At 46.7% G+C, this 26,462-nt stretch overlaps 1 protein-coding gene across 1 annotated transcript in view; it reads right to left on the bottom strand.

Moving 5' to 3' along the window:
* UNC79 (unc-79 subunit of NALCN channel complex) overlaps positions 1-26,462 on the bottom strand; it is a 641,854-nt gene that overhangs the window by 402,707 nt on the left and 212,685 nt on the right. The window contains 1 exon segment of the mRNA XM_078660089.1: positions 6,114-6,237. Coding sequence (XP_078516215.1) covers positions 6,114-6,237 — 124 coding nt within the window.

The raw sequence follows: 26,462 nt of genomic DNA, 5'->3' as shown, positions 1-26,462 counted from the left end.
TTATCACTACCATTTTGGTAAAGGGAGCGTGAACAACTTGTTTAGCCTGTCGACTGCAGCTCAATGAAGACAGCAGATGCCCACTGTATGTACATGCATTAATTACTGAGTGCAAAAAGACTTACAGGCTGTCTGATGTGGTTCCGCTGGTCAGGTCAGACAGCGGACTTCACCTGACTGGACAGCATGAAAGCAAAGACATTGAAAACATCCTCGCCTCCCTCCTGTTCCGATAGTAGACACGTTGAAAGTGAGATTACACTGCCCTCTCATGGCCCAGGGCAACCACTGCAGGCCTGACTACACGAAGCAGTGTTAAATTTAGAAGCACATAAGTATTTGTGATTCCCAAACTGTGTGAGCATCTGTCCGTGGCGCCCTTGGCTAGTTTTCTTGGCGCACCAGGGCGCCGCGGCGCACAGATTGGGAACCACTGTGCTAAGCCAATGAAAAAGATGGCGGTGGAAAACGTAAACAAGCTGAGTCTGCGCACTAGTCTTATGGTGTGTCCCGCTGACCGGATCGTTGACAGGCTACCAAGAGCCAAGGACAGAAGTCATGAGAAATCTTTTCAACTGTGGAATTGCATATACATTTGTACCTCATCTGTTACTTTAAATGTGTCTGAAAGGATACGGAATACAGAAATAAATTAGTTAAATGGGAAGGTTTTGCTAAACAAAAGGGTTCGTTAAGAAATTGAATATGTCAGCATGAGGTGATGACGACTCCCCTGCCCAATCACAGTCCATGATCCACTGATATTTGCAACTTTTGAGGGTGGGACATGCAGAATTAAAGAGTATAACTAGAGTGATAGAAGGTTAGTTAGGGCGATCTATCAATGCTGAGAGAGAGAAAGAGAGAGGCGAGAGCTGCTGCTGGAAAGAAGAACAGACTGGGAAGATTCATTCCTGAAAGACAACCTGAGATTGAAGATTGCGGAAGAATATCGAGGAGGGATAGAGTAATGCTTTCCGGTGCGTCCGGTGTCTAGAGAAGTGTAGTAAGTATTTTCCCTATCCTGATCCTGTCCTATAGTCTTTGTCTCCTGATTCTTAATCAGGTGGCCCCCACCAGTCCTTAGGCCAGAGGGTTGGGTTTCCCATTTCACCATTAGGTAAATATATTTCTGTCTTAAATTTGCATATCTTTTGCAAATCTATGATTTATTATGTCTTTTGTCTCTTCATCTATCCACTCCTAATGCATTGAATTGTTGAATGAGTCTATGAATTGAATGAATTTGATAAATGAATTTTATCATCCATGAAAGTTGATGGAGTTTGCACTGTGAATCTGTACAAATGAGCGTTCATTCTGACTGAATTATTAGATACAATTATTGAACCTTACCCACAGTCTGAAATTATTTTATTGAGAGTTATAAGTTAAATTAGTTAATTTGTTAATATCACCATCAACTACTCGACTAATGGTCCATTGACCAAAGGAAGAGTGTTGATCTGTGAAGATTAGTTAGGCATTGACTAATCAAGATCAAAGTGAATATAAAACGTAACCACCCAGCGAAAGTAGGCCAGGAAAATGTGAGTGTGTATATGGGCCCATTTTGAAGATTTGTTAATTGTGAAATATTCATCCTGGCCTTTCGCTGGATCAACATCATTGTAACCTTTGGGTTTTTAAGTGAATTTCTAAGTGTTTTTATTTTTATTTCCTATCTAGAACTAGTATCCTTTGACAGTGAGTGTGTGAGTGAGTTTATGAGTGTCTCAGTAGGTCTATGAATGGGTGTGAGAGTGTCTGAGTGGGTCTGTCAGTGGGTTTGTGAGGGTCTGAGTGGTTCTGTGAGTGGGTGCATGAGCGCCTGAGTGGGTCAGTGAGTGGGTGCATGAGTTTCTGAGTGGGTCTGTGAGTGCATGATTCTCTGAGTAGGTCTGTGAGTGAGTGGGGGAGTCTGTGAGTGAGTGGGGGAGTCTTTGAGTGGGTGTGGGAGTCTCTGAGTGGGTCTCTGAGTGGGTGCATGAGTCTCTCAGTGGGTCTGTGAATGAATGCATGAGTCTCTGAGTGGGTCTGTGAGCCGGTGTTTGAGTTTGAGTCGGTCTGTGAGTGGGTGCATGAGTTTCTGAGTGGGTTTTTGAGTGGGTGTGTGAGTGGGTGTGAGAGTGTCTGGTGGGTATGTCAGTGGGTGTGTCGGTGTGTGAGTGTCTGAGTGCATCTGGAAGTGACTGCATAAGTGTCTCGGTGGTAACGGAGTGGCTGCCGGAGTCTCTGAGTGGCTCTGTGAGTCGGTGCAACTCTCTAAGTGGGTATGTGAGGGGATGTATGAGTCTCTGAGTAGGTCTGTGAGTGACTGCGTGAGTATCTGTGTGGCTCTGTGAGTGGATGCATGAGTCTGCTAGTTTTTCTGCCCTCTGTTTTGCCTTTCCTGCACATTTTTCTGCTTCTGTTTTGCCTTTACTGTTCGTTTTTCTGCCCACTCTTTTGCATATATATATATATATATTACCCTATTGACCGACAACCCCTCAACCCTAAGAATTTCCTTGCCCCTTAAAATTAACCTTGCCATCCAAAAACCCATCCCATCCTAAACCCTAAATTACCCTTGCCACCTAAAAAAAACATACCCAACCTAAACCCTAAAATACCCTTAAATCCCAAAAACCCATACTCACCCAAAACTCCAAACATTACCCTTGCCACCCAAAAACCCATACCCAACCTAAACCCTAAAAATTCCTTTACCACCCAAAAAATCCATACCCACCATAAACCCTTAAATTACTCTTGCCTCCCAAAAATCCTTACCAACCCTAAACCCTAAAAATTACCCTTGCATGAAGGTATTATTTCCTCCTCATGCATCTTCCTCATCACAGTTTGAACTCCATGAGTTGACCTCTTTTTCACTTATATTATTTAGCTAGCTTTCAATCAATCACGCCCAGTGTTTGTTCTTCTGTGAAACAGTTGGAAATGCATATTTAAGTTCTACCTCTATATTTCACAACAGGGTGACACCTACATGCATTAGCGCAATATATCTACTGAGTACCTTAACCTTAGTAAAGTAAAGTACCAAACATACTGTTGGAGTGCATTCACTGTAGAAATTAGGAATTCATATAAGCGTGTTCTTAAATGTCTTCATTATAATGTTATGAATTGTAGTTCTTGTTCACATTTAAACTTGAGTATTTTGAGTTATACTGTTTTTACTGGAATTGCATTTATTATGTACCCATGTACTCATTTATTAATGTTTTACATTTATTCTGTCATTGTATGTGTACATATAATCATGCATTCAAAGTGTGTATTGACCTTAAATTCCTTTCCGCTAAAGTTGTGTCCATAGTAGAAAGCTGTTCTGGCAGGATTGGAGCTTTACTTTTTCTCGTCCGTCTCTTAGATTTTCCCTACATAGGGTTGTTCTGAAGCTGGGTCCATCCTTCCTCCCAAAGAGCCCAACCACTTGTTGGTGCTCTGAGGATATTGTCCCTCCTGTGTTCTTCCTCTGAGGAGCAGTCCAACCTCCATACTCTGGATGCCCACGGAGCCCTTTCGATTTATTTACTCCTTCTTTTCGAAAGGGAGATGTTCTTTTAGTGACTTTTGACCTTTCAGGAAGAAGACTACACCCATCTATGACTGCCCTCTATAGATGGGTTAACTTTGCCATTTCTAGATCTTATGAGTTGGCAGGTTGGGAGTTGTCTGCTGGGGTCCAGGGTAGATCCACAAGCAGTGTAGCAACATCATGAGCTGATTTTAAGGGTGTCTTTCGCAAAGGTTTCTGCTGCGTAACAACCAGGTCCACCGCACACGCTTTTATGATGCATTATCGGTTGCAGTTTGGAGGATCATCCTCTTCAAACAATCAATCAATCAATCAGTGCATTTATAAAGCGTACTACTCACCCGGGAGGGTCGCAAGGGGCTGGGGGGTGGGGGGATGCTGCTACTGTTCGAAGAGCCAGGTCTTGAGAAGGCTCCTGAAGTTTAGGAGGTCTTCGGTCTGCCGCAGGCGGATGGGGAGGGTGTTTCAGGTCTTGGCGGTGAGGAAGGAAAAGGATCTTCTGCCGGCAGTCGTTCGTTGGATACGGGGGACGGTGGCGAGGGAGAGGCTGATGGAGCGGAGCTGGTAGGTTGGGTTGTAGAAGCTGAGTCGGCCGTTGAGGTAGGCTGGACCGGTGTTGTGGAGGGCTTTGTGTGCGTGGGTGAGTAGCTTGAAGGTGATCCTCTTTTCGACGGGGAGCCAGTGTAGGTCTCTCAGGTGGTGGGTGATGTGGCTGCGTCGAGGGACGTTGAGGACCAGCCGGGCAGAGGCGTAATTAATGCGTTACAGTCGTCGAAGGTGTTTGGCCGGGATTCCTGCATAGAGTGCATTGCACTGTTCTTCTTGTTTCGGTGGGGATCCACTTGTAGATCCTGCGGAGCATGCGGAGGGTGTTGTAGCAGGAGGAGGTGACGGCGTTGACCTGCTTCGACATGGAGAGAGAGGAGTCGAGGATGACACCCAGGTTGCGTGCGTGGTCAGTGGGTGTCAGGGCTGTTCCTAGCGTGGTTGGCCACCAGGAGTCATCCCACGCTGAGGGGGTGGAGCCGATGACGAGGACCTCTGTCTTGTCCGAGTTAAGCTTCAGTCGGCTGTTCCTCATCCAATCTGCGACAGCCTTCAGTCCTTCGTGGAGGTTGGTTTGGGCGGTGTGTGGGTCCCTGGTGAGGGAGAGGATTAGCTGGGTGTCGTTGGCGTAGGAGATCATGTTGGCGGGTGACCTGGGCGAGGGGGGCCATGTAGATGTTGAACAGCGTTGGGCTGAGGGAAGAGCCCTGTGGTACGCCGCAAATGATGTCGGTGGCTTTGGAGCGGAAGGGGGGAGACGGACGCTCTGGGTTCTGCCGGAGAGGAAAGAAGTGGTCCAGTCTAGGTCTTTCTCTTGGATTCCGGCTTCTTGGAGGCGTGTCTTTAGTGTGCGGTGGCAGACCGTGTCGAAGGCGGCCGACAGGTCCAGGAGGATGAGGGCCGATGTTTCGCCATTGTCCAGGAGGGCCCTTATGTCGTCTGTGGTAGCGATGAGGGCTGTCTCGGTGCTGTGCTTTCTTCGGAATCCGGACTGGGATGGGTCCAGGGTGTTGTTGTCTTCGAGTTATTGGGTCAGTTGTGTATTGCCGATTTTCTCGATGACCTTCACAGGGAACGGGAGCAGGGAGATGGGTCGGAAGTTCTTGAGGTCCTTGGGGTCCGCCTTGGGTTTTTTGAGGAGGTCGTTGATCTCGGTGTGCTTCCAGCTTTCCGGGAATGTGGCTGTCTCGAAGGAGGTGTTGATCACTTACCGAAGTTGGTTCACATGTTTTGTCTGCAGTGTGAGTAGTATGAATGCTACAGTTTTCTTTATGATTGTCATAATAAACTATGGGTTTAGCATCATATTTTGGTAAGCTTTCTTCTTTCTCCTAGTGATTCAAATCGAATTCTACTGCTTGGGTATTTATTCAAAGAGTAAGGACTATATGAGGAAGACAGATGAAGAGGTAATGACCCGGTTAGTTACTGGTAATCTTCATAAATCCAAGTCTAGGTCTTCCCCGTCACCTCTCTTCCTGCTTACCTGTACCATTTCATTTGGATTCTGTGTATATATTGTTTTGCTTGGTGATTTACAGTAAGTGACCTGGTTAAGTTCCTCTTTTGCGGCAGTCTGGGAATCTGAGTGCCATATTGGGCGTGTTTTTTGACTGGGCTATGTAAACAATATCTGTGAGGACAGAAGTCAGCACATGCAGTAATTACTGTGACAAAGAAGACCTAGACTCAGAGTAATGAAGGTCACCGGTAAGTAGTTGGTATCCTCCTGTAGCACAACACCTATTGGTGGGGGTGTGTGACTTTATTTAGCTTTATAATTATGTATTCTTCATAAAATGAGCTAATGCTAATTCATGACTTTAAGTGTAGCTGAAAGAAACTCTTAGAATCCTTGAAAGGGACATACATGCATTTTAAACTTGTACAATATATGTTTCATATTTGTATATCAGCACTCCCCTGCTTTTGGTTAAGTGTGTGATATACAAATACTACACAGATGTTTATATTATTATTTGTAGTAAACAGGTTCTTCCAGAAACATGCGTTTACTTACATGAAGCCAGAGCAACGCCTGCTCTTGCACTGAGGAGGGATAGCCGGTGAAGCGACAGCTAATAAAGCTAAACATCTCTTCCATGGTGAACGGAAGCGGACACAGCTCAATATCAAACATTTTGCTATAAAGAACAGAAACAACAGATCAGAAACAAATGATTTATTAAACAATGTCAAGCAAACACTATACAATATAACGACCAATGCAGAAGTCAATGGACGTCAATAAAATTGGAACTATTGAAAATACTCTGCACCGGATTGCTAGATTTTAAATAAATATAAAATTTCCTTTAAAACAAATCTTGCTCTCTTTACGCAAACAGCATCTCTTTTGTGATTTGGTTCCTGACCACATTGCTGTGATTCAGTACCTTGAGGCAGCTAGATCAGGCGGCCCATTTGCATCCCCATTGCCAAATTCTGGCTTGTACAACAAGCAAAGTGCTTCCAAAGCACTTTCTGTGAATACTCACAATGCCCGTTCGAGTACTTAATTTGAGGCAGTGGGAACCGGTGCTTAATCGTCAACTCCAACCCATATAATGGCCTGCCACATGGTGACACTGCTTGTCTAATTTAGAGATAAGTACAACAAAAGTTGTTTATTAATTCAATCTGCATTATAAAAGACTAATACCTGCCGCCCTAAGCCATTGGGATAGCTGTGGGGGGCTGAAATACTCTGAATTGTGACACTGGTAGGATTGTAATAGTTAGTACTTGTGTTGGTACTGTCATTTGGCAGCGCTGACAGGGCAATGGGTCGTGCAATCTGCAGTGGCCTCCTGAGTAGAGCCCTGGAACTTACGTTATTTTTTATTATATTTTTTATTACAAAATAAGCACTGGCTGGCAGCCCCAACTTGGCAGAATGGCACATTAGCTGGCATTTTATTTTATTTCCCAAAGGCAATTTCTGAAAACAGTCTGTTGTTACTGGAAAAATGTCAATTGATCCACTAGGAGTTTTCTCCCACCGGTGGGGGACATTAACAGTATTTTTTGCCCAGGGCAGTCATTATGGCCCCTGGCAGTAAAAAAACTCAGCGGACATGGACTGATTAACTGGCATAACAAGTCATGCCTTCCGATGCCATGTTTCAAGTGGTTATGTGGTGCCTGAACACCAAACAGGGTGTGTCCGGCATCAGAACTTTGGCTCCACTAACAGAGATGGGGAAATAGGAGTTGGGCAGATTGGACATCAGGCAATTTTTGATGGATGCCCTGTTACCGTCCAGCTCTCAAAGAGCCCATAAGACTTCAATCAGTAGCCCGCAAATGCTATAAAATGAGGCTGCATAAATTTTACTAAATCTGAATGGAAATTCATCCGGCTCAGGCCTCTTTGCGTCGGGTGCCAGCCCAGGGATGCAGGAAGCACTTAGCTATATACCTAGTGTACATGATATGGTATGGTATGGTAGGGTATGGCATGGCATGGCATGGTAGAAGTGTGGCTCACTGGTTAGAGGAGGCAGACCTGGAAGCAGAGGTCAGCCCGGGACCAGGGTTCAATTCCCGGTTCGGCGGGGTCTTGAGTCCTAAAATGTCCATGGACTCGACAATTCATGCTCCGGTGCCTACTCGATTCACGGGTTCACACTCTGCGACTCTGGGCAATAGCTTGCTTAATCTCCACAACGGCCCCTCGCGGCGGGATGCCTGGCTTTCACCTTGCGGGTACCCTGCTGGGGTTATCTCACAGGGGAATACCAGGACGGGTTCCCTAAGCAAGCTCTTAGAAACCGCTTGGTGATTTGCGCTATATAAATTCCTGTACATGGTATGGTATGGCCCATTGTTACAAAAAAAGCCATGCTTACTGGGGGTACCCATAAGTAATCAATAAGAACGCAGACCTTTCAATATGAAGAACCATTGTAAGATGTTAATATAAATATATTTTCACGTTTACTATTAAAAAAAAGCAATCCCTATAAAAAACAGTGAACAACTTGAGTGAAAGACACAATTTTACAATTGAACTAGGAGCCGAATTTGTACTTTGGCAGAGAGGGTACATTGGCTTCGGAGTACTCTAGCCACCAAAGCAAAGTATTGTTCACATCTTTTAGAGTCGAACGGAACTCAGTGTGTACATGGTGGAGACTACTCCATCTCTATTGCCTATATACACCTCCGGAGGTCTGGCGGAGTAAGGGCTTTGGAGATTTGGCTATGTGTCCACCGGCCCTATTTAGGGTGGGCAAACACATGACCCGTTTTCACTGTCTGTCACTGTCAGATAAAACCTGGCGGTAAGGGGCTGTGAAAAATGCAAAATAACCCCCAGGCCATGTGGGAAAATCCAATGCCAAGGGGATAATTTATTTTTACAATTATACTATCAGAATTAAAATCCCACTTTGGGATTTTGTTTTTGAGCAAAAAAAAAAAGTTGAAAGTTTGGTAGACTACTCCATCATGTTGACGTAGCAATTACTGTAAATGAAAGAGATGTCCGCAGGGCCAGCGGACATCTCTACACTTGACAGACGGAGTACACTCCCCATGGCGACAGCAATCTGTCTGCCAAAGTCAAAATGAGTCCCTGTGTTCACTAACAACAAGAGAGAACAAAGGAACGCAATGGGTACATGACAGGCCTAACACGCAGAAAGGTCTGCCTCAGGAGAGTTTGAGAAACATTAAAACTTCTCCCAAGCTTCATGAAGCGCCAGTCCTGGGAGATTTAGGATGCAAATTTGCACTCCTTGCCCCAAACACAATACAATTCTGTTGGTGGTGCCCCTATTCTTCTGGTGAATCACAGTGAAACAGTATACATTTTTTTTCAGATACCATCTTTTATGGGGCACTTCTCTGTCCTACAGCTGGCTTTTTGAGGAAACCGCTGTGGCCTGTATATTTTTCCTGTCTTGTTTTTCTGTGTTACCTCCCTTTCATGTTTCTTTTTTCACCAACAGATGACTCTGCCCATGTGGGGCACCCGCACACTGATTTCTTTGGACATCATGGGACTCCAGGACCCACACCGTCAATGCTGGATCCCTTCCTGTCTGGCAAGTTATCCTCTGTGCCATTAGGGGAGAAATCTTGGTATCCGCTGACTCCCACCTCTTTTCAGGCTCCAGCACGGTACCTCACAGTACAGGAGCAAGCTGAAAAGTATGGGCTCCCCAAGGGGATTGAAGAACCTTGTGATATTTCTCGGCTGCTGCAAGTGCCACTGGTCACAAAGCACCCTCAGCAGGCTTCAATAATGCCACACCTTAGTGACTGATTCTCTGGTGGATATCTCGGGCTTGGATGAGCCAATTTAAATGGGATCTTGGGCAACAGCACACAACTACAAGCATCCCATTCACTGCCACTTAAAGATGATGCCTAAGTGGAAGAAAGATGCAACATATCACCTGAGCCCTGGTAGACCTCCTCTAGTGTCCAGTAAAACAAAGAGATACATGTAAAGTCCTGTACGTCATATGCAAGTCCAAGAGGGAGCAGCACTAGACTACATATGAAAATTCTATCCTTACTATGGCTCAGAATGGAACATCATGACAGACAATGCCAAGTTTAATGCTGGAATGAAATTGAGACAAAAGAAACATGGTGGTAAAACCATTTAGGTAATTACCTCTACATGCAGAGCACCCTGTATTCCTCCTGGAGGGCTCTAACCAGTCTCCTTGCATCCAAAAAGGCAATTAAAAGAGCCATCCTCAGTCAAACATGTGCCCAATTTACTAACCTTACCAGTAAACAAACTGTCTCTAACAATGTTGGGTAGACACTCGCAGGTCTCAGATATTCAGTTATAACTGAAACAATGTTGTGAGGGCTTCCTAGATGATCCCAAGAGCAGAAGTCACAAACCCAGTCGATCAATATACTCATACACACTAACGAGAGTCGGTGCTCCAAAGTGGCTACAAGACAACATGAAGGTTCTTACAAAACACTGTGAGCTGAAGTGGAGACAGCACAAACAAGAGAGGCAGAGGATGTCCCCAATGCTCAGAGGAACCCGGGGCCTCATTTATGAATCCTTGTGTCAGTTTTGCGCTTCCGATGCGTCACTTTTTGTGACGCATCGGCGGCGTAAAACATGCCTCCTGTTGCGCACTATTTACAAAGTGACGCATCTAAGCAGATGCGTCACTTTGTAAACCCCTGCGCTACATTATACCTACGTCAGGTATAATGTATGCAGAGGGGGCGTTCCCCCGCAAAAAAGCCTCGTAGAAGTGACGCAGTGAAATCTATGAGACTTCACTGCGTCACTTTTAGGACGCTGTTGCGTCAAAATCTTGCGCCTGCCTCACAGCAGGCGACTGACGCAGGCCCTTTCACATGGGGCTTGCCTTATGTGAAAGGACGCATTGCTGGAGTTGCGTCACTTTTGTGACACACTCCAGCAATGCGTCACTTTTGCACTTACAGACACATCAGAAATACTGCCATATCTGTAACTCCTTGCGACATGATGCGTCATATTATAAATATGACGCATCAATCATGTCGCAAGGAGTGCGCACTGAGAAGTGATGCATCGCTGCTTTCACGCAGCGATGCGTCATTTCTCATAAATGAGGCCCCCAGTGTCCACTGTGTTTATGTTGGTTGGATCCCTTTGGGACAGAAAAGTGCTCTGCATGGTGATGGGCCGCCTGCCCTGGAGAACTGAAAGCTGTGGCCCGTGAGTCGAAACAAGCATCACGGATTGCCCCCAACCTGGCCCATTGACAGAGAAGGACGCTGTGAGTGCATCGTCATACCACTGGGACCAGATATGGAGCACGAGGATCAACCTCATTGCCCTTGAATGTGTAGAGTTAGAAATAAAATATTAATAAATATTTGACTGAACAATGATTTATTCACTTTGCTGTACCCTCTGAGTTATGAGGCGTGTTCACTTACCTGTATTTACACTCCCCACCAAGGGATCCCCGGACCGCTCAACCATAGCTACCATTTACAGTCAAGTGCAGGAGAGGTACTTGGCTAGGATATAAGGCGTAAAAGGCCTCAACCCCCACGGGTGGACCCAGTAACCCCTGCATGCCCAGTGGCCAGCTGAAAGTGGTGCTGACAGTTCCAATATAAATGTCATCAATATTAAACATATACTCAATAAAAGATGTATGTGAACAACGTTATCAACTTGCACTCTTATCTATGTCAAACCATTTCCCATCATGCTCCATTTTTGATGTAAATATTTGAGAGTAGTGTAGATGGTGATCGCCACCTCATCTACACTGAGTAGGCACAAAAATCACTGTTTGAACTGTGCATGCTTTTCTTGTGTGGTAACAAGCAGAACTCAATACTGCGCTGCACAATACTAGTTTTAGCACCACGTATGCACTAAAGTACTTTTGTGATCACATTGCTCATTTCAGTCTGCAAGGAAATACCGTGGTATTTTGATTTCCAGCACTTATGACAATAAAAACTGGAGTTGATTGGTAAATATGACAAGAACAGAATAGTTCTACACGAGTACGATATACAGGAAAATGTTTATCATTGTTATTAGATACCAACTTATTTCGTATCTTTAGTAGATTCTTATTGCGGATATTTTCAAGGAATGTGAAAAAATATTTGGTAAATTTACAGATTTAAAACTATATTGCTCTGCGCACCAGTCAGTATTAAAGCTAACAGAAGGTGGGGCTCAATTAATGCTTACATGTATTTTTATATTTCTCGAGTCGAGTTTGTCAGGGGAGCCAGTCAAGAAAAATGGTTTAGGATTATTGATTGAAAGACTTTGTTATGTGCATCAAGGGATATATCTTTGTTTCCTTTGATTGCTATAGAACCCCAGCTGTCCTCCGGATACATGTGCAGTCTTTCTGAGTAAGCTAAGTAAGAATGATTAAGAGTATGTGATGTCAGATGCAGCTGTAAACTACAGAAATGTGCATCAGTTGGAAGTATGTGTTAACATCATGCTCCCAGAATGGCTCCCGTAGGAAACCCATCTATGTGCATTGGTTAACCTAAAGTATTTAGTATTTTTGGTGTTAGATAGCTCACATTTGTGCATCGGGGAAGTTGCGGGCCTACACAGTTGTTGCCACCTGCATGTTTTCTATCATAAAATGTAAAACCTTTGCAATAAAACGACATATGAGAGCTTTTTGTGAGTAATGCCTAATGGATGCGTGGGTGACATAAGTTACCCTAAAGTCAAATTAATAAAGTAAAAGTGTGGAGACGTTGACGCCACCTACATTTAGAGGAAAAAACTGTGATGATGGGGGTGTGGCTGTGCTTCCAATGGAGTAGGACTCGCCTTGTGGTGTCTCTGCTCTCCCTCAGCCAGCCCATATCTATCCTATGGCATTGGGACCCGGGAGCACTGTGCAGACTCCACCCTAACCCACCTATCACCACCTGATACACGTTGTAGGTGTCTGGGGCCTCCAGAAGCGGAGAAGTGGGCTGGAGGACCGATGCCGGACAATCGAGGGCAGCCAGACCCGCCATCTTGAAGGCAAATGAGGCGACAGCTTGGTGCCCCCAGGAGCCAGGGACGATTCCTGTCCCACTCTGCACCCCCCTGTGGGTTGCCAGACGCCTATCTGTGCCCGGAGAGCCGAGGGCGGCTCTCTTCATCACTGCCTTACCTGGCCTCGGGAAGCGGGCTGGCCGGCGGGACCCAGCATCGCCATCTTGCAGCCCCTGGGCCCAGCAGTGGACCCTACTAGTGGTACGTTCAGAAGATAGGTGCCCACCTCCTGCATCCTGCAAGGCACCTGGAGCTGAGTCGTGACCAGTGAGGTAAGCACCGGGCCCCCTGCTGCCTCCCTCTGAGCTCTGAGAGAGGGCCTGTCCTAGGGTAGCCTGCACCATCTTCCTGCCGCACCTAGGCCTAGCAGTGAGCCACGCTAGAGGTGAGGTAGTGCTCTGGAACCTCTTCCTTCCCTGAGCTGTGCACGGCAGTGGCCGAAGTGCAGTGTTGCCCCCGACCTTGGGGGGACATAGAGGGCCTGATAGCACTGAGGCGCGGTGTGGCGCATAAGAGACTTGCCGGAGGCCTGACTCCCCCCTCAGAGCCTTCAGTGGGGACACGCCTCCACTACTTCAGGGGCCTGCAAACATTGAAGTGAGAGGCCAGACTTGTGTGCACCCCCGAACCAAGCTGCAGCGTGGGTCTCAACCAACAGGGTAGCGGGTGCTCTTTCCTGCCCCCGCACCTGTGGAGGATTGACAACTGACCCTTGGGCCCCCGCAGAAGACCAAGCCTCCCTGGGGACCTCACCTACTCACCGAAGGGGCCACCTTGAGGCCCCCCTTCTACATCCTTCTCCGGCGCTTCCTGGAGGCCCTTGCCTGACTTAACCCTAGAGTTCCCTGCAGCGTATCAATTCAGCATGTGAACTTGGCCTGGATCTGCCCCACACCCTGGCCCTCTGGATGGCACTGAGATCCCTCTATTGGCTGCTCCTTCGCGAGCGAGGCTTCACTTGGCCGTCAGGCCCTACTGCAGACAAAACAGCAACATCCACTCCAGCACCCATCTCCAATTGAGTGGATCTCCATGAGGCGTGGCTCCCTGGGAAACATGCCCGCACTAAATCTGGCAAAGAGGTGCCCGCTGCTACTTCCAGAGACACTAAAGTCCCCTCCATGTGGCTAAAATCTAGCTCCTCAACCTCTGTCCCACTGGACCCCGCTAACATCGGCCTCTGGGGAACCAGCGATGAGTGCTTTCACGGAGGCTTTCATGACCAACTTCCTACAAGAAATAAAGGCAGAGACAGGGTGCCTTAAGTCAGAATTCACAGCCTGTCTCCACGACCTCAGACGAGATGTTGTAGAAATCAGGGGAAGAGTCGACGGCCTAGAATGTACACTAGACTCACGGGCGGAGGACCAGGAAGACCTTTGACATAGGATGATTACCCTACAGGAACAACATATAGAACTCCAACTAAAGCAAGAAGACCTGGAAAATAGGTGTGGGAGGAACAACCTTTGCATCAGGGGTATCCCTTGGGGCACGGAGGGCCAGAACATCATGGCCTTCACAGCGGACCTCCTCCAGACAATTAGAGGTGATGCCGCCACCATTCAACTGGCCCTGGACAGAGCGCCCCGAGCCACAGCCCCTTGGAGCAGCCCAGATTTTGCATCAGACACCCTCACCCGGGTGCACTTCTTCACAGAAAAAGAGGCAATCCTACGGGCTGATAGGGACAAGACAGAGCTGATCCATAACGGACATCGCATCCAAATCTTTCAAGACCTCCTCCCTGTGACACTCCGGCACCGCAGAGACTTGAACCCAGTCACTGATAAATTGCAAGACCCCAACATCAAATATCAATGGGTTCAGCCCTTTGCCTGGATCTTCACCTGGGAAGGCAAACACAGACCTCTCTGCTCACTAAGAGACGCTCAACAGCTCCTCCATATCTCGGTGGCCTCTCATGCCATCAGCCCGACCCTACAGCAGGCCTTGCTTAGGGACTCTCTACGCCCAGAGTGGCCCATAGTGCCACCTCCCAGACATAAGCTCCAGGGAAAGGGAAAATCATATCTCCAAACCAAGCAGGACAATATCCACCTCTTTGCTCCATGGATGACGCCCAATCTCCAACCCGTTCCCCTTCAGCTTCTGAATGATCACTCTCACCACACCTAAACCATAGAGGTTGCCTGCCACCATGCCCTTATTGGCCCCAAGCAGCTGCCCCGGTGAACTCTTCACTCGGACAACATGCAGATCAGTAATGCATGACAAATGCCCCTGAACGGGCAAGGATGCCCTTATGATGGACCAAGTGCACTCTGAGGGATTTTCTACGGTCCTTACTTCCCACCCACTGGGTGACTCACTTATGGACCTGTCTTGATGATTAACTGGGTTCCTGGGAGGGTTCCCCTCCCACCACGTTGATAGCCGGCTACCGGGTCAGGAGGCCGTGACCAGCATGAAGCCTTCTCTCCCCCCCCCCATTCAACTTGTCCCTATGGGGAGTGACTTCCTCAGACTGGCCCTGGTCCTGACTAATCGGCTGCTCTAGGATTTATTTATTCATGAGTTTATATATTTAGTTATGAGTTTTATATAGCGCACAAATACCCTGGGGTGTCTTGGCGCTGTGAATGATAGAAAAGCAACAGAGATGCGTAGTTACTGGTTGAAGAGCCATGTCTTTGCTAGCCTCCTAAACATCAGCAGGGTGGGGCTGGCCTTGATGCGAAGAGGGAGGGTGTTCCATAGTCTTGCAGTAGCCACTGTAAAACGTCGATCTCCCCATGATTATTTCTTTGTGCGTGGAATGGTGAGATGGTGAGCAGAAGAGGAACGCAAGGATCTGATGGGGGTGTACGGGCAAAGTGCTTTTTTTAGGAACTCAGGTCCAGAGTTATTAATCGCTTTGTATGCGATGCAAAGAGCCGTAAATTTAGTTCGGCTTCTGATAGGCAGCCAGTGAAATTGATGTATGACTGGGGAAATAGATTTAAATTTAGGGGCACCAGACAGTACTCTGGCTGCTGAATTCTGAACTAATTGCAATTTATTCATGACTTTCTCCTGAGCATTTAGGAGGAGTCCGTTGCAATAGTCGATCTTTGACAAAACCAGTGTGCACATCAGAGTTTTACCAGCACTGGGGGGCAGAAATGGAAGAAGTTTCCTTATCATTTTAAGGGTGTAGAAGGAGAAGGAAACTACTGAATTTGTGTGGTGGATGAAGGAGAGCTTGTCATCGAACATCACACCCAAGTTCCTGACCTTAGTCACAGGTCGTGGAGGAGGTCCCAGATCGGTTGGCCACCAAGTGGGGGACCAACTAGGTGATAGGCTGCCAAAAATCAATACCTCCGTTTTTTCGGAGTTTAACTTTAGGCAGTTGAGCGTCATCCAGGAGCTAATAGCTAACATTCCCTCCTGGAAGCTAGCAGCCACTTCTACTCCATCATTGTGTACTGCCAGGACCAGTTGGGTGTCGTCTGCGTAAGATGTTAACCTCATCCCATGAGCTTTGATGACCCTGGCCAAGTCCGACACATAGATGTTAAATAAGGTCGGACTTAGGGAGGATCCTTGGGGCACACCACATGGAAGGGTAAAGACTGGGGAGTAGAAATTGCCGAGTTTGACTGACTGGGTACGGTTGGCAAAAAATGAGGTTAAAAGGGCTCTGAATGGAACTTTGTGTCCCTGTTGGCCTTATTGTATTTTTACTATTGGTTCATCTCTCCCTTCTTTTCTCTTGGGACTCTGAGGGTGGTGGACACTGTAGCTCCCTCTTACAGCTCTGCCTTTCCAAGGGGGGCATACAACCCTACATGCTGCTATACACGCTGTATCGACCACATCGCTGTCTACTGCCCATTCTTACACCCGTGCGCAGTGGGACTGTCCTTGGAACATGCACACCAATATCGGCTGTCAGACCGGGGTAGGCACATTGTCCTTCACTGCTCTCTGCAAGAACAAATATGACACACATTAGATTCCTCTCACTTAATGTGAAAGACCTCAACGCCCCTAACATGGGATGCCAGGTCTGGAGATATCTTTTATTACAATATTATAATATTACTTTCTTACAAGAAATGCACATCCTACGCTCAGATGCACACTGCAGGGCCCTTCCCAAATACCCGACTCAATACTGGGCGTCCTCTCCATCTAAGAAGGCTGGGGATGCCATTTTTTGCAAAGCGGGCTCCTGCCTACAAGGGGCTCAGGTGACACGAGATAGGGTAGGACGCTACCTTAAACTCAAATCCCAACTAAACGCAAGACCCCTGACCTTGATTAACGTCTACGCCACAACCAGTCCCTGGACACGTATCTTAGAAACCTCCTCAAGGAACTAGCTACAAAAGAGGACAAATATCTGTTCATTGGGGGGGACTTCAACTTGGTATGGGATCCTGAGCTAGATCGCAGCACTGCTACGTTTCAGGGCGCAGGGGCCATGTCTGCGGCATTGAATAGAGATATCACGGCCTTGGGCTTGGTGGACACTGGCGATATAAATCGCCAGACACACACAAGACTATACCTTTGTCTCCCACGTTTACCTCTCGCACTTACAGATCAGCTATTTTTTTCTATCACACTCACTCATCCAGTCCCTCGAGTCGGCGTGTATATCCGATATCTCTATGTCAGACCACCCACACCTCGAGATGAACCTGAAAGGTGCCATCATGGTGACCCGCCCCCCACCCCGCTGGCGGATCCCTCCCTACATCTTACGCAATTCAGTCAATGTCTAAGACATCTGGTGAGAGATCAAAGCCTACTTTGAGGCAAATGCTCTACCTGATACTCCTGGAAATACCTTGTGGGACACCTTTAAGGTGACCATCCATGGCACCATCACCTCAATCGTATTCGTCCGCACTCGTTAAGCTCGGCTGGTAGAAACCAGATTCACCAAGGACATTAAGGCCTTGGAATGACTGGACCACACTATGCCTTCGCAACGACATAAGAAGCAGCTAACCCTGCTCCGTGCCCAGCTGAGGGCGCCTACGGGTGAACAAGGCGGAACGCTAACTCCTTATACTGAAACAAAAATATTATGAAGGAGGGGACAAGGTAGGCTCACTCCTGGTCCATCGGCACCGCACCCGAATAACCTGTGCCCATATCTCCAAAGTTAAGGAGCATGGCACGTGGGCCACCTCCGAAACCGATAGACGACGGACATTCCACTCTACTTCATATAGTCAAGGCAATACATCTCAGGGAGAAGTTGGCCCCTTCCATGCCTCTTGCCCGTAAGTGCCTCTCGACCCTACCCATGCAAAAAGCTTGGCGGCCCCGATCACACTGGCCGAAGTACACCGGGCTTTGAAGGACCTACCAGTAGGCAAATCCCCATGCCCAGATGGGGTCACAGTCTCCTTCTACTGCTTGTTTCTACCCCAAATACAAGAACACCTCCTTATTCTTTTTAACTCCTTCTCCGACGACACTAGCCTTACATCCATGATGACCATGGCTGAGATAGTTCTTATACCAAAGCCAGGGAAGGATTTGTGGCTTTGCGCATCTTACTGCCCATCTCCCTCCTAAACACAGATGCCATGATCTTGGCAAACCGACTGGAGCCATACCTACCTGGCCTGATAGACCCGGACCAGGTTGGGTTAATACAACAGTGGGCGAATAACATCCATCGCATAGCGCACTTGGTAGAGAAAGTCTAGCGGTGGAACATTCCTGTGTGTCTACTCTCCCTAGGCCCTGAGAAAGCTTTTGATAGGGTGGACTGGGATTTCTACGGAGCGGTCTTGCAAAGGATTGGGCTGGCCCAATCATGGTCTCCCGAATAATGGCACCTTATGTCGGTCCCACCGCACAGATCCGGGTTGATGTGCTTCTTTCTCCCCAGTATACATTCTCAGAGGTACCCGACAAGGTTGCCTGCTTTCCCCCCTACTCTTCGCTCTATCAGTGGAGCCCCTGGTGATAGCTATCTACCGGTCACCCAATATTAAAGGTGTCCCATTTAGCAGTGATGAACATAAGGTTGCGCTATTTGCAGATGACCTTCTATTTACTCTTACCACCCCGAGGGAATCGCTACCTGCACTGGTCTCGCTTCTCCATACGTACAAACAGATATCGAGCCTCAAAATTAAGATGGCACTGAACCTATCACTCTCACCACAGTAAGTCCTTGAATTGCAATCACACTCCCCGTTCCAATGGGCGACCCACTCGATCCAGTACCTGGGCCTCAATGTGAACTCCACATTGGCCTCATAGTCCCAAGCAAATTGGCCGGAGTGCTGGCACTCGATCCTGGAAGGCCTGAGGCGCTAGAAATCGCTTCCTATGTCGTGGCTTGATCATCTCAATGCAGTAAAGATGTCAATATTGCCGAAACCTATTTCAAACTCTCCCTAACCCTCTTCCCCATTACAAGCCTACAGAGAGATATGAACTCCTTCATTTGAGGGGAAAAGGATGACTGAGGTTCTCCAATAAGGTAATCATGTTGCCCAGAGATCGGGCGGTACTTGCCTGACCCAACCTCCTTGTTTACCTTTGGGCGTCACACCTTTGACATATCTTGGAGTGGATTGTTCGTAAAAGCGAAACTGATTGGTTTCATATGGATCAGGCGATGGCATTCAGACCTCTCTGGGACATAGCTTGGCTACTGAAGCGGTCACGACCACGCAGTGCCTAGATATCCACCCCCACAAGGACAGTTCTAGACATATGGGACAAAATTGCAGTTCCCAAATGCCTCACTTCCATCCCCTTGCCCAACATCCCACTGGCCCAAAACCCTAACTTTCCTCCGGCTCTACAACCCCACTCCTTCCTAGCCTGGGGGGAGGGGGAGTGCCGCACGATCCGTGATCTCTATGAGGGGGAAACCTTTAAGACCTTTGATCAATTCAAAAAAGGCTCCACCTCTCAGACACACAAGGACTGCAATATTACTAATTCCGACATTGGTTAATCACCCCTACCAAACGCAATGGCAGCTACTATTTCCACTGAAAAATAGGAACAACTTTAGTGTGACTTTCCTAAGACCTGCAGAAGCGTCTTTCAGCTCAAAACTGCCTATAAACTAATGACCTGCTGGTATTATACAACAGTACGAAAAAATGTTTCCCATCTTCTCACCCTTGTGTGGCACTGTAACTCCGCAATTGGCTCCTTCATCCATATCTGGTAGTCTTGCCCGCTTTTAACTCTCTTTTGGAAGGAGGTCTTGAGCAACTTCAAGGACACAGTGGGGTTCACCATACCAAACACGCCTCTAGTAATCCTGCTGGGTATCTGACTGCAATCTCTCGAAGCTTTGATGCATACCCACTGGCGCCTAATCTTGCACATGCTAGGGGCAGCCAAACAAACCCTTGCCCTTCATTGGAAAAAGCCTTCGACCCTTCTAATCCCGCTGTGGTTCACTCGCCTCTGACACACTATGGCATGAAGCTTTTAACCTGCCATATCACACACTCCGAAACCAAATTCATGCATACTTGGCAACCACTGCTAGAACATCTTTCCAAACTAAAATGCTCTGGCTTCACCACGCCCTCCGCCTCCTCACCCTTCAGATTTTTGAAGACACACTGCTACCGCGCGGAGCTGAACTCTCACAGTGAAGAAGCCTACACTTTAACAGGCGAGCGACCCACTACCCACTCCCCTTCCCCCTTGCACTACTGCCCCAATCCCTAGACCTCTTCACGACCCTCCCCTGGGTCCCCCTTCCTCCGCTTCACCCCGCTCATCTTTCCTCGTTGTCTTATTTTATTATATCAAAGTAGTTCTCAGTCTCCATACCACAGCCCCCACTCGTTCAGGCTGCACAATATCACTGTATGTTTTACACTGTGAAATGTTCCTATATATTTCTACAAATACCCAATAAAACAGATTCTCAACAAAAAAGAAAACTCTCAATAAGTGCAGAGATCTCTTTCAGCCAAAGAGCATCACTGCCCACATATCATTGAAGAGAGCACAATGCCCAGACCTCGGCATTGCTGAGAAAGCAAGCTCCACCTTGGCTTTATAACTGCTAGAATCTGTGTGTTCTGATTGACTACTTTTGCAGCTGTCAGGGCATACAAGCTATTTGAAGAGAGTCCAGGTAAAGTTACACTACCCAATTCACATATCATCCCCAGGCCCTCCACTAAAAAATAGAAACTATAAACAACACATTTTAGTTTGGGAATGCACACTTAGGGCCCAATTCTGATCCCGTTAGGAAGGCCTCCAGACAGGTTGCGGAACGAGTAAATCTGATTTGAGGCCTGTGTTTCCGACCGAATCGTCCCCCGTTCCGAACGTCCAAGTACAATGCAAAAATCTCGTCTGTGCCGACCGAATCGTTAACAAACCCAATCCTGGCAGTTCTAGTCGTTCGCAGCCAAATCGTGCCACGCAAAGGAGCCGGCTTCCGAATAAGTGAGTATGATGCACGATTCTGACAGCGTATCGAATCGGTTTTGCTGAGATGAGACGGCTGTGGAATCATCCTGGGCCATCTGAATCAGTCCCAGGGGGGTACCCATGGTTCCCCCCTTTCCATGCATGCACAGTGGTGCCCGCCACAGGGTTCAAGCTTTTCCCCACCAACCCCTTTTTGTAATGGGAGCCTGCGTTTGGTACACAGGCTCCCATGGAGTTCAATGGGAGTCAGAGCGAACCGAGTCTATCACTATAGAGATGCATCGGAATCGGTCGCATGGATTCCTGGAGCGTGATTCACTTAGAAAGCTCTTCAGAACCGAGTTGGTTGGAGGGCTTTCCCAACGGGATCAGAATCGGGCCCTTAGTCTTCTGTTCCCATGCAGATGCATCCATGTTCAACATTTGTTTTCTGACGGATGTCATTCACTTTCTGTTGAAACTGATGTCATTCTGATATTGTGCTTGTGCTGAATAAATTAAAAGAATGTAGTGTAAAAAAAAACTGTGATGATCAGCTATTTGCTGGAAGACAATTTGCTCTGAATGTCTGGACCCGGAATCTCTCCCACGGCTAGGGAAGACAACCTCTTGCTAACCAATAGGAACAAAGGATGTCCACATCCTGACAAGGGGGGCATTCATGCTGTGGAATCTCCATCAACCTGTGAAAGAATATGGAAGATCCAGAAGACAGAGAAAGATTTATCTGCCTGGAAGAAAAGTAGAAAACCAATGACAACTGGACATGCAGTGGAGGACCTAACTGGAAGTTTCTACAACTAGAACCTGGAGTCTGATGTCCAAGAAGTCTTCCCTGAATTTTTTTGAACTTTAGGAGCACCTGGGAAAAAGTTACAGAACGTTTTCTGAAAGATGCAACTTAGGAAAATTTCCATCATTCGAGGACTGGTCCAATAAGTAAAGAGTCTATGAAAAACAGACTATGCACTTGGCTATGCGCCCTCTGGCCTCCATCTGTTGTTCTATGGTATCTAACACTCTAAATAAAACTTGAGTGGAGTGAACAAACAGCTTTTATCTAACCTGGCTTCATCACAGGATGGCATGGAGGATGCCTAGGTTCCCATCAACTGCGCTCCATTGACCTGCATAGGAATTAGGATCCTATTGTTTCATATGGATTGTTTCTATTCTATTAACTTGTGAGCTTCAGATTAAATGATAAAATCCTCTCTACACCACAATTTTGGTCATCCACCAAGATGTAGAAGCAGGAGTACCTAGTTTTATTATGTATGATTACATTTTATAGGACCCCAACAGGAACTTCACTCTACACTTGCAGAAGGAAGTGATTCCTTTTTCCTGTGCTGTATGAAGTCCAATATCACCAAATAGAGGTATTATCTTTGAGACGATACATTAACCTACCTAAGAATTAATACTAGGCTTCCTTTTTCTGCAGTTTAAATAAATGTGAGCAAGTCTTGAATATTAAGTAATAAATGCAAAGGCAAACTAAGAGTTTGCATCAGCTCGTTATTGTTACAGTATTAAGGGACCATCAAAGTTGAAAACACATATCAAACTGGCGACAAGTTTAAAAGTAAAGGCATGCAAATGTGAAATATCATACTGTGTGCTACTGGGATATGGGTCACAGTAACAGACCACAGGGTTTTGTCCTGAAGAAATGCACCAGAAAACGCTATCACTACTTTTTTTTTTTATAACACATGTTATTGATTTTTCGTGATACCAGCTGGGCACACGCCCTACATACATACATTGACACCAAGATAATCCGGATATACACAGTAGGCATACATTGTTAACTGCATTAAACATATAAAACAACGAAAACTTTGCGCAGACAGTTCCCAAACTCATACATTTAAGAAGGTGTAGATGCACACTTAAACATGCACCTAAGGTATGTTGTGTGCGGCCCTGGATGATCATAGGGGTGTTAGCAACTATGCCCAAAGGGGGTTTTTGGAGGAAGGGGAGGAAGGTCGATACACCGATACGTTGCCCATCGGGACCATATTTTCTGTGTTTCCGGGGGCAGGAAAACTACCAGGTCAGCGCCCATACATCTGTCTAGTTCTTTTCTCCATTTCCCCACCATCGGGGGGAGACCCCTTTCCACAACTGAGCGATGTCTTGTTTAGCGATTGTGAGGGACAGGAAGAGCAGGTGCTGTTTGTACCGGTTCCCCCCATCCCGTCTGTGGTTTGTAATAGGAACAGTTTTGGGTCGTGTGGGAGATCCCAAGTTAATGCTATCACTACATTTTAAGAAATTAAGTAATACCCGACACCCCAGGATGCTTCTTTTTCTCTCCCAACCAAAATCTACACAACCTTTTCAGAGATGTGTTATGGTTCAAAAGGCTGAGACCCTCTTCTTTGTAACATACCTAGACAAAGGTACACATAAGGTTGTCTTGCCCTTCCAAGCTCCAGACAATATCACAGACATCCAAGTATTTGACAGAGAACTCACCTCTTAAATCAAGTAGCAACAAGAAGCAGCTCATGCACAGTATAGTTACACCAGTCCCTTTACTCACCATGCATTGATTATCACATGGTTGAAGATGCTGATAAACTAATCACTAGGGATGGACTGGGAACACAAAGCAGCTCTGGCAATTTCATCCAACCGGCCCCGGAGGGGAGGTGCGGGGGCAGGTTGGTGGGCGATTGTGCAAGAATGAAGCACTGCTACTTAACTAAACTGGCTCTATGCACTGCTGCTTTTGTTACTATGGAGCTGTATTGCAGCACTGCTGCAAAACCATCCCCCAGTAACAAAACCATCCCCCACAGCTCCAAAACCGTCCCCCTCCATTCCAGCCTCCCAGGGAAATGCCCGATGTCCACTATGGCCTTCCGGTCCTGCTAGTCACAGTTTGGAGGTCATCCATGTTGGTCATCATAGGATGAGTTACTTTGCCACGCTTCATGACAGCATGCCTAGGTTCTTGGTCCAGAACCCACAACTATGTCAATAAGTACAGAGATAACTGAAGGTCTTTCTTCCAGTCTCCCTCTTCCTCAAAAAAGTAGAATGTGGCTACATTTTATTTGGAAATGGAATTGAGGGTATAGTGTTCTCTGTGAAAAGTTGAAGAATGCTCCACAATATCGATTTAAAGCACTCAGGGGCATATTACCAAGGGCCATTATCGCCGCCTTAGCAGGACCTTTTCCCGCTAAAGCGGCGATAATTTTATCGGCCTATTACCTAGCTGTCGCTAACACCAGTTAGCGACAGCTAGTAGGAGATAGCGATCATCTTGGGGCCCACTTTGCATGTCAGCGATATTTATCGCTAATGACATGCAAAGTGGGCGTGCCAAGATGTTAGCGACTGGAAACAGTCGCTAATATCGCTATCTCCAATTATCAACAAAGCCTTACTTTTGGAAATATTCGCGCTAAGCGTGAATATCTCCAAAAGCTAATGCGTGCCCAGAGCAGTTCTTAGCCATGTTATCCAATGGAAGGTGGATAACATGGCTAAGAGCATTGTCACGATAATGCATGAATATCGCTGATTTTTCTGCAATATTCATGCATTTCGCAGGATTTTAACCGCTTTTGAGATAAACCTTGATAATATCAAGGTATCGCAGCCGTAAAAATCGTCGGAGCGCGGCGATATAATTTTAGCCGCTAACCATGCATAACGATAATTATCGCTACTGCTTGGTAATATGCCCCTCAGATTGTTGAAATAGGACGAGTATATAGAAACAACTAAAAAACAGCCGAGGAACATGCAAAAGCTCTAGAGTTTGTTAACTCTGACAGGTTTCACAAGTTTGGTGGATAAATGTATAATCAGATCTTTGCAGTAATCCTGGAAGCCATCGTTTGACTTCTGGAGTTTACTTAGTACATTGTTGACCTCGAAGAAACCACGGATACACGAAACGTGTTGACTCTGCAAACATCACCCGCCTCTGCGACAATTCTTGATAAGGTTGATGTCAAACACAGCCTATTCTTGAATGTATTATTTTTTTCACTTTTTGTTAAATTGAAAGCATTTTTGCCTTTAATATTTTGCAGCATGGTTTCTGCCCCACGATAGCTTTAATTCTATGTTCTCACACCGTTTGTAGTGATTTACTTTTGCTAGGATTCGGCATAAATAAAAAAGAAAACTTAAAATTAAAAGTAAAATGTTCAGGTCAGAAATCTGAGGAACATGTAGAGGTGGAATATTCAGTAGTTTGAAAACTTCACACGTAACGAGTAGACAGGCGTAGGGATGCATAAATGATATCCTATAGTGGGCTAAACTGAGCATCTCAAGCTGTGCAAGGATTGAGTAGTAGGGACCGCGACCCAAAGTAGTGTGTCACCTGGGATATAAGAAGAATCAAGCAAAGTAGGGCTGGAGTGTCTGGTTAATTAATGGTGAAGGGTTGTGTTTGTTAATGTTAATGTTAATGTTAATGTTAATAGGTATTTGTAAGCGCTCGTACGCCCGGGGGCTTCATGGCCCTGTAGGAAGGAGCAAGCGCAGGGTCACAGGGGAGGGGGAGCAGCTCAACCGTGCGCCTGAGTGAAGAGCCAGGTTTTCAAGGAATGTCTAAAACTGAGGATGTTGTCATTCAGTTTCAAATGGAGGGGAAGGGAGTTCCAAAAACCAGCTGCCAGAAGGTCAAAGCAGCTGCCTCCAAGACGCTTCCTCTTGTAGGATGGAACAGTCAGAAGCAATTTATTAATAGAACGGAGATTACGTGAGGGAGTATATCTCTTAAACATGTCTCTGATGAAGAGGGGGCCAGAGTCGTGCAGAGATTTGAATACAATGCACCCTGTTTTAAACGCCACACGCTGCTCCACAGGCAGCCAGTGTAGCTGTTTCAGGCCAGATCTTACAGACTGCCTCTTTGAGAGGTTCAGGAGGAGTCTGGCAGCCTGATTCTGAACCAGCTGAAGGCGTTTGAGCTCTCCAGCTTGAATGCCAAGGTAAAGACTGTTGGAGAAGTCAAGTCTGGACAGAACCAGGGAGATGACTATCTGAGTGAGAGCGGCCGGGGAAAAGAAGCTGGCAATTTTCTTGATTTTCTTCAGCTGGAAGAAAGTAGCTGAGACAACTGCAACTGTTTGTGGTAACTGTAAACCTTTGGAAACCTGCGTATGCTGACAGGTTAAACTAATTTACATGGACTGTACATGGTTCTTGGTAAAGAGTTTGATTGTCAGGAATGGTGGTGTTAGAACTGGGATTTCTGGTTGGCTAAGGCTTGCGCAGAAGCCAAGCAGAAACCACCACTCTAGTCAGGGCAAGGGAGTTACACGCCAAAGATAACCCCTGCTCATCCCCTTGGTAGCTTGGCACGAGCTGACAGGCTTATTCCGGAGGCAATGTGTAAAGCATTTGCGCACGCACACAGCAACAACATCCCAGGCACACTACAAAAGGAACTCCACACAAGGTTAAATAAAA

Source organism: Lissotriton helveticus, chromosome 9 (assembly GCF_964261635.1).
Source record: "Lissotriton helveticus chromosome 9, aLisHel1.1, whole genome shotgun sequence".
NCBI lineage: Eukaryota > Metazoa > Chordata > Amphibia > Caudata > Salamandridae > Lissotriton > Lissotriton helveticus.
Note: the sequence above shows the minus strand (reverse complement) of the source record. Positions and strands in the feature narration are given on the sequence as shown.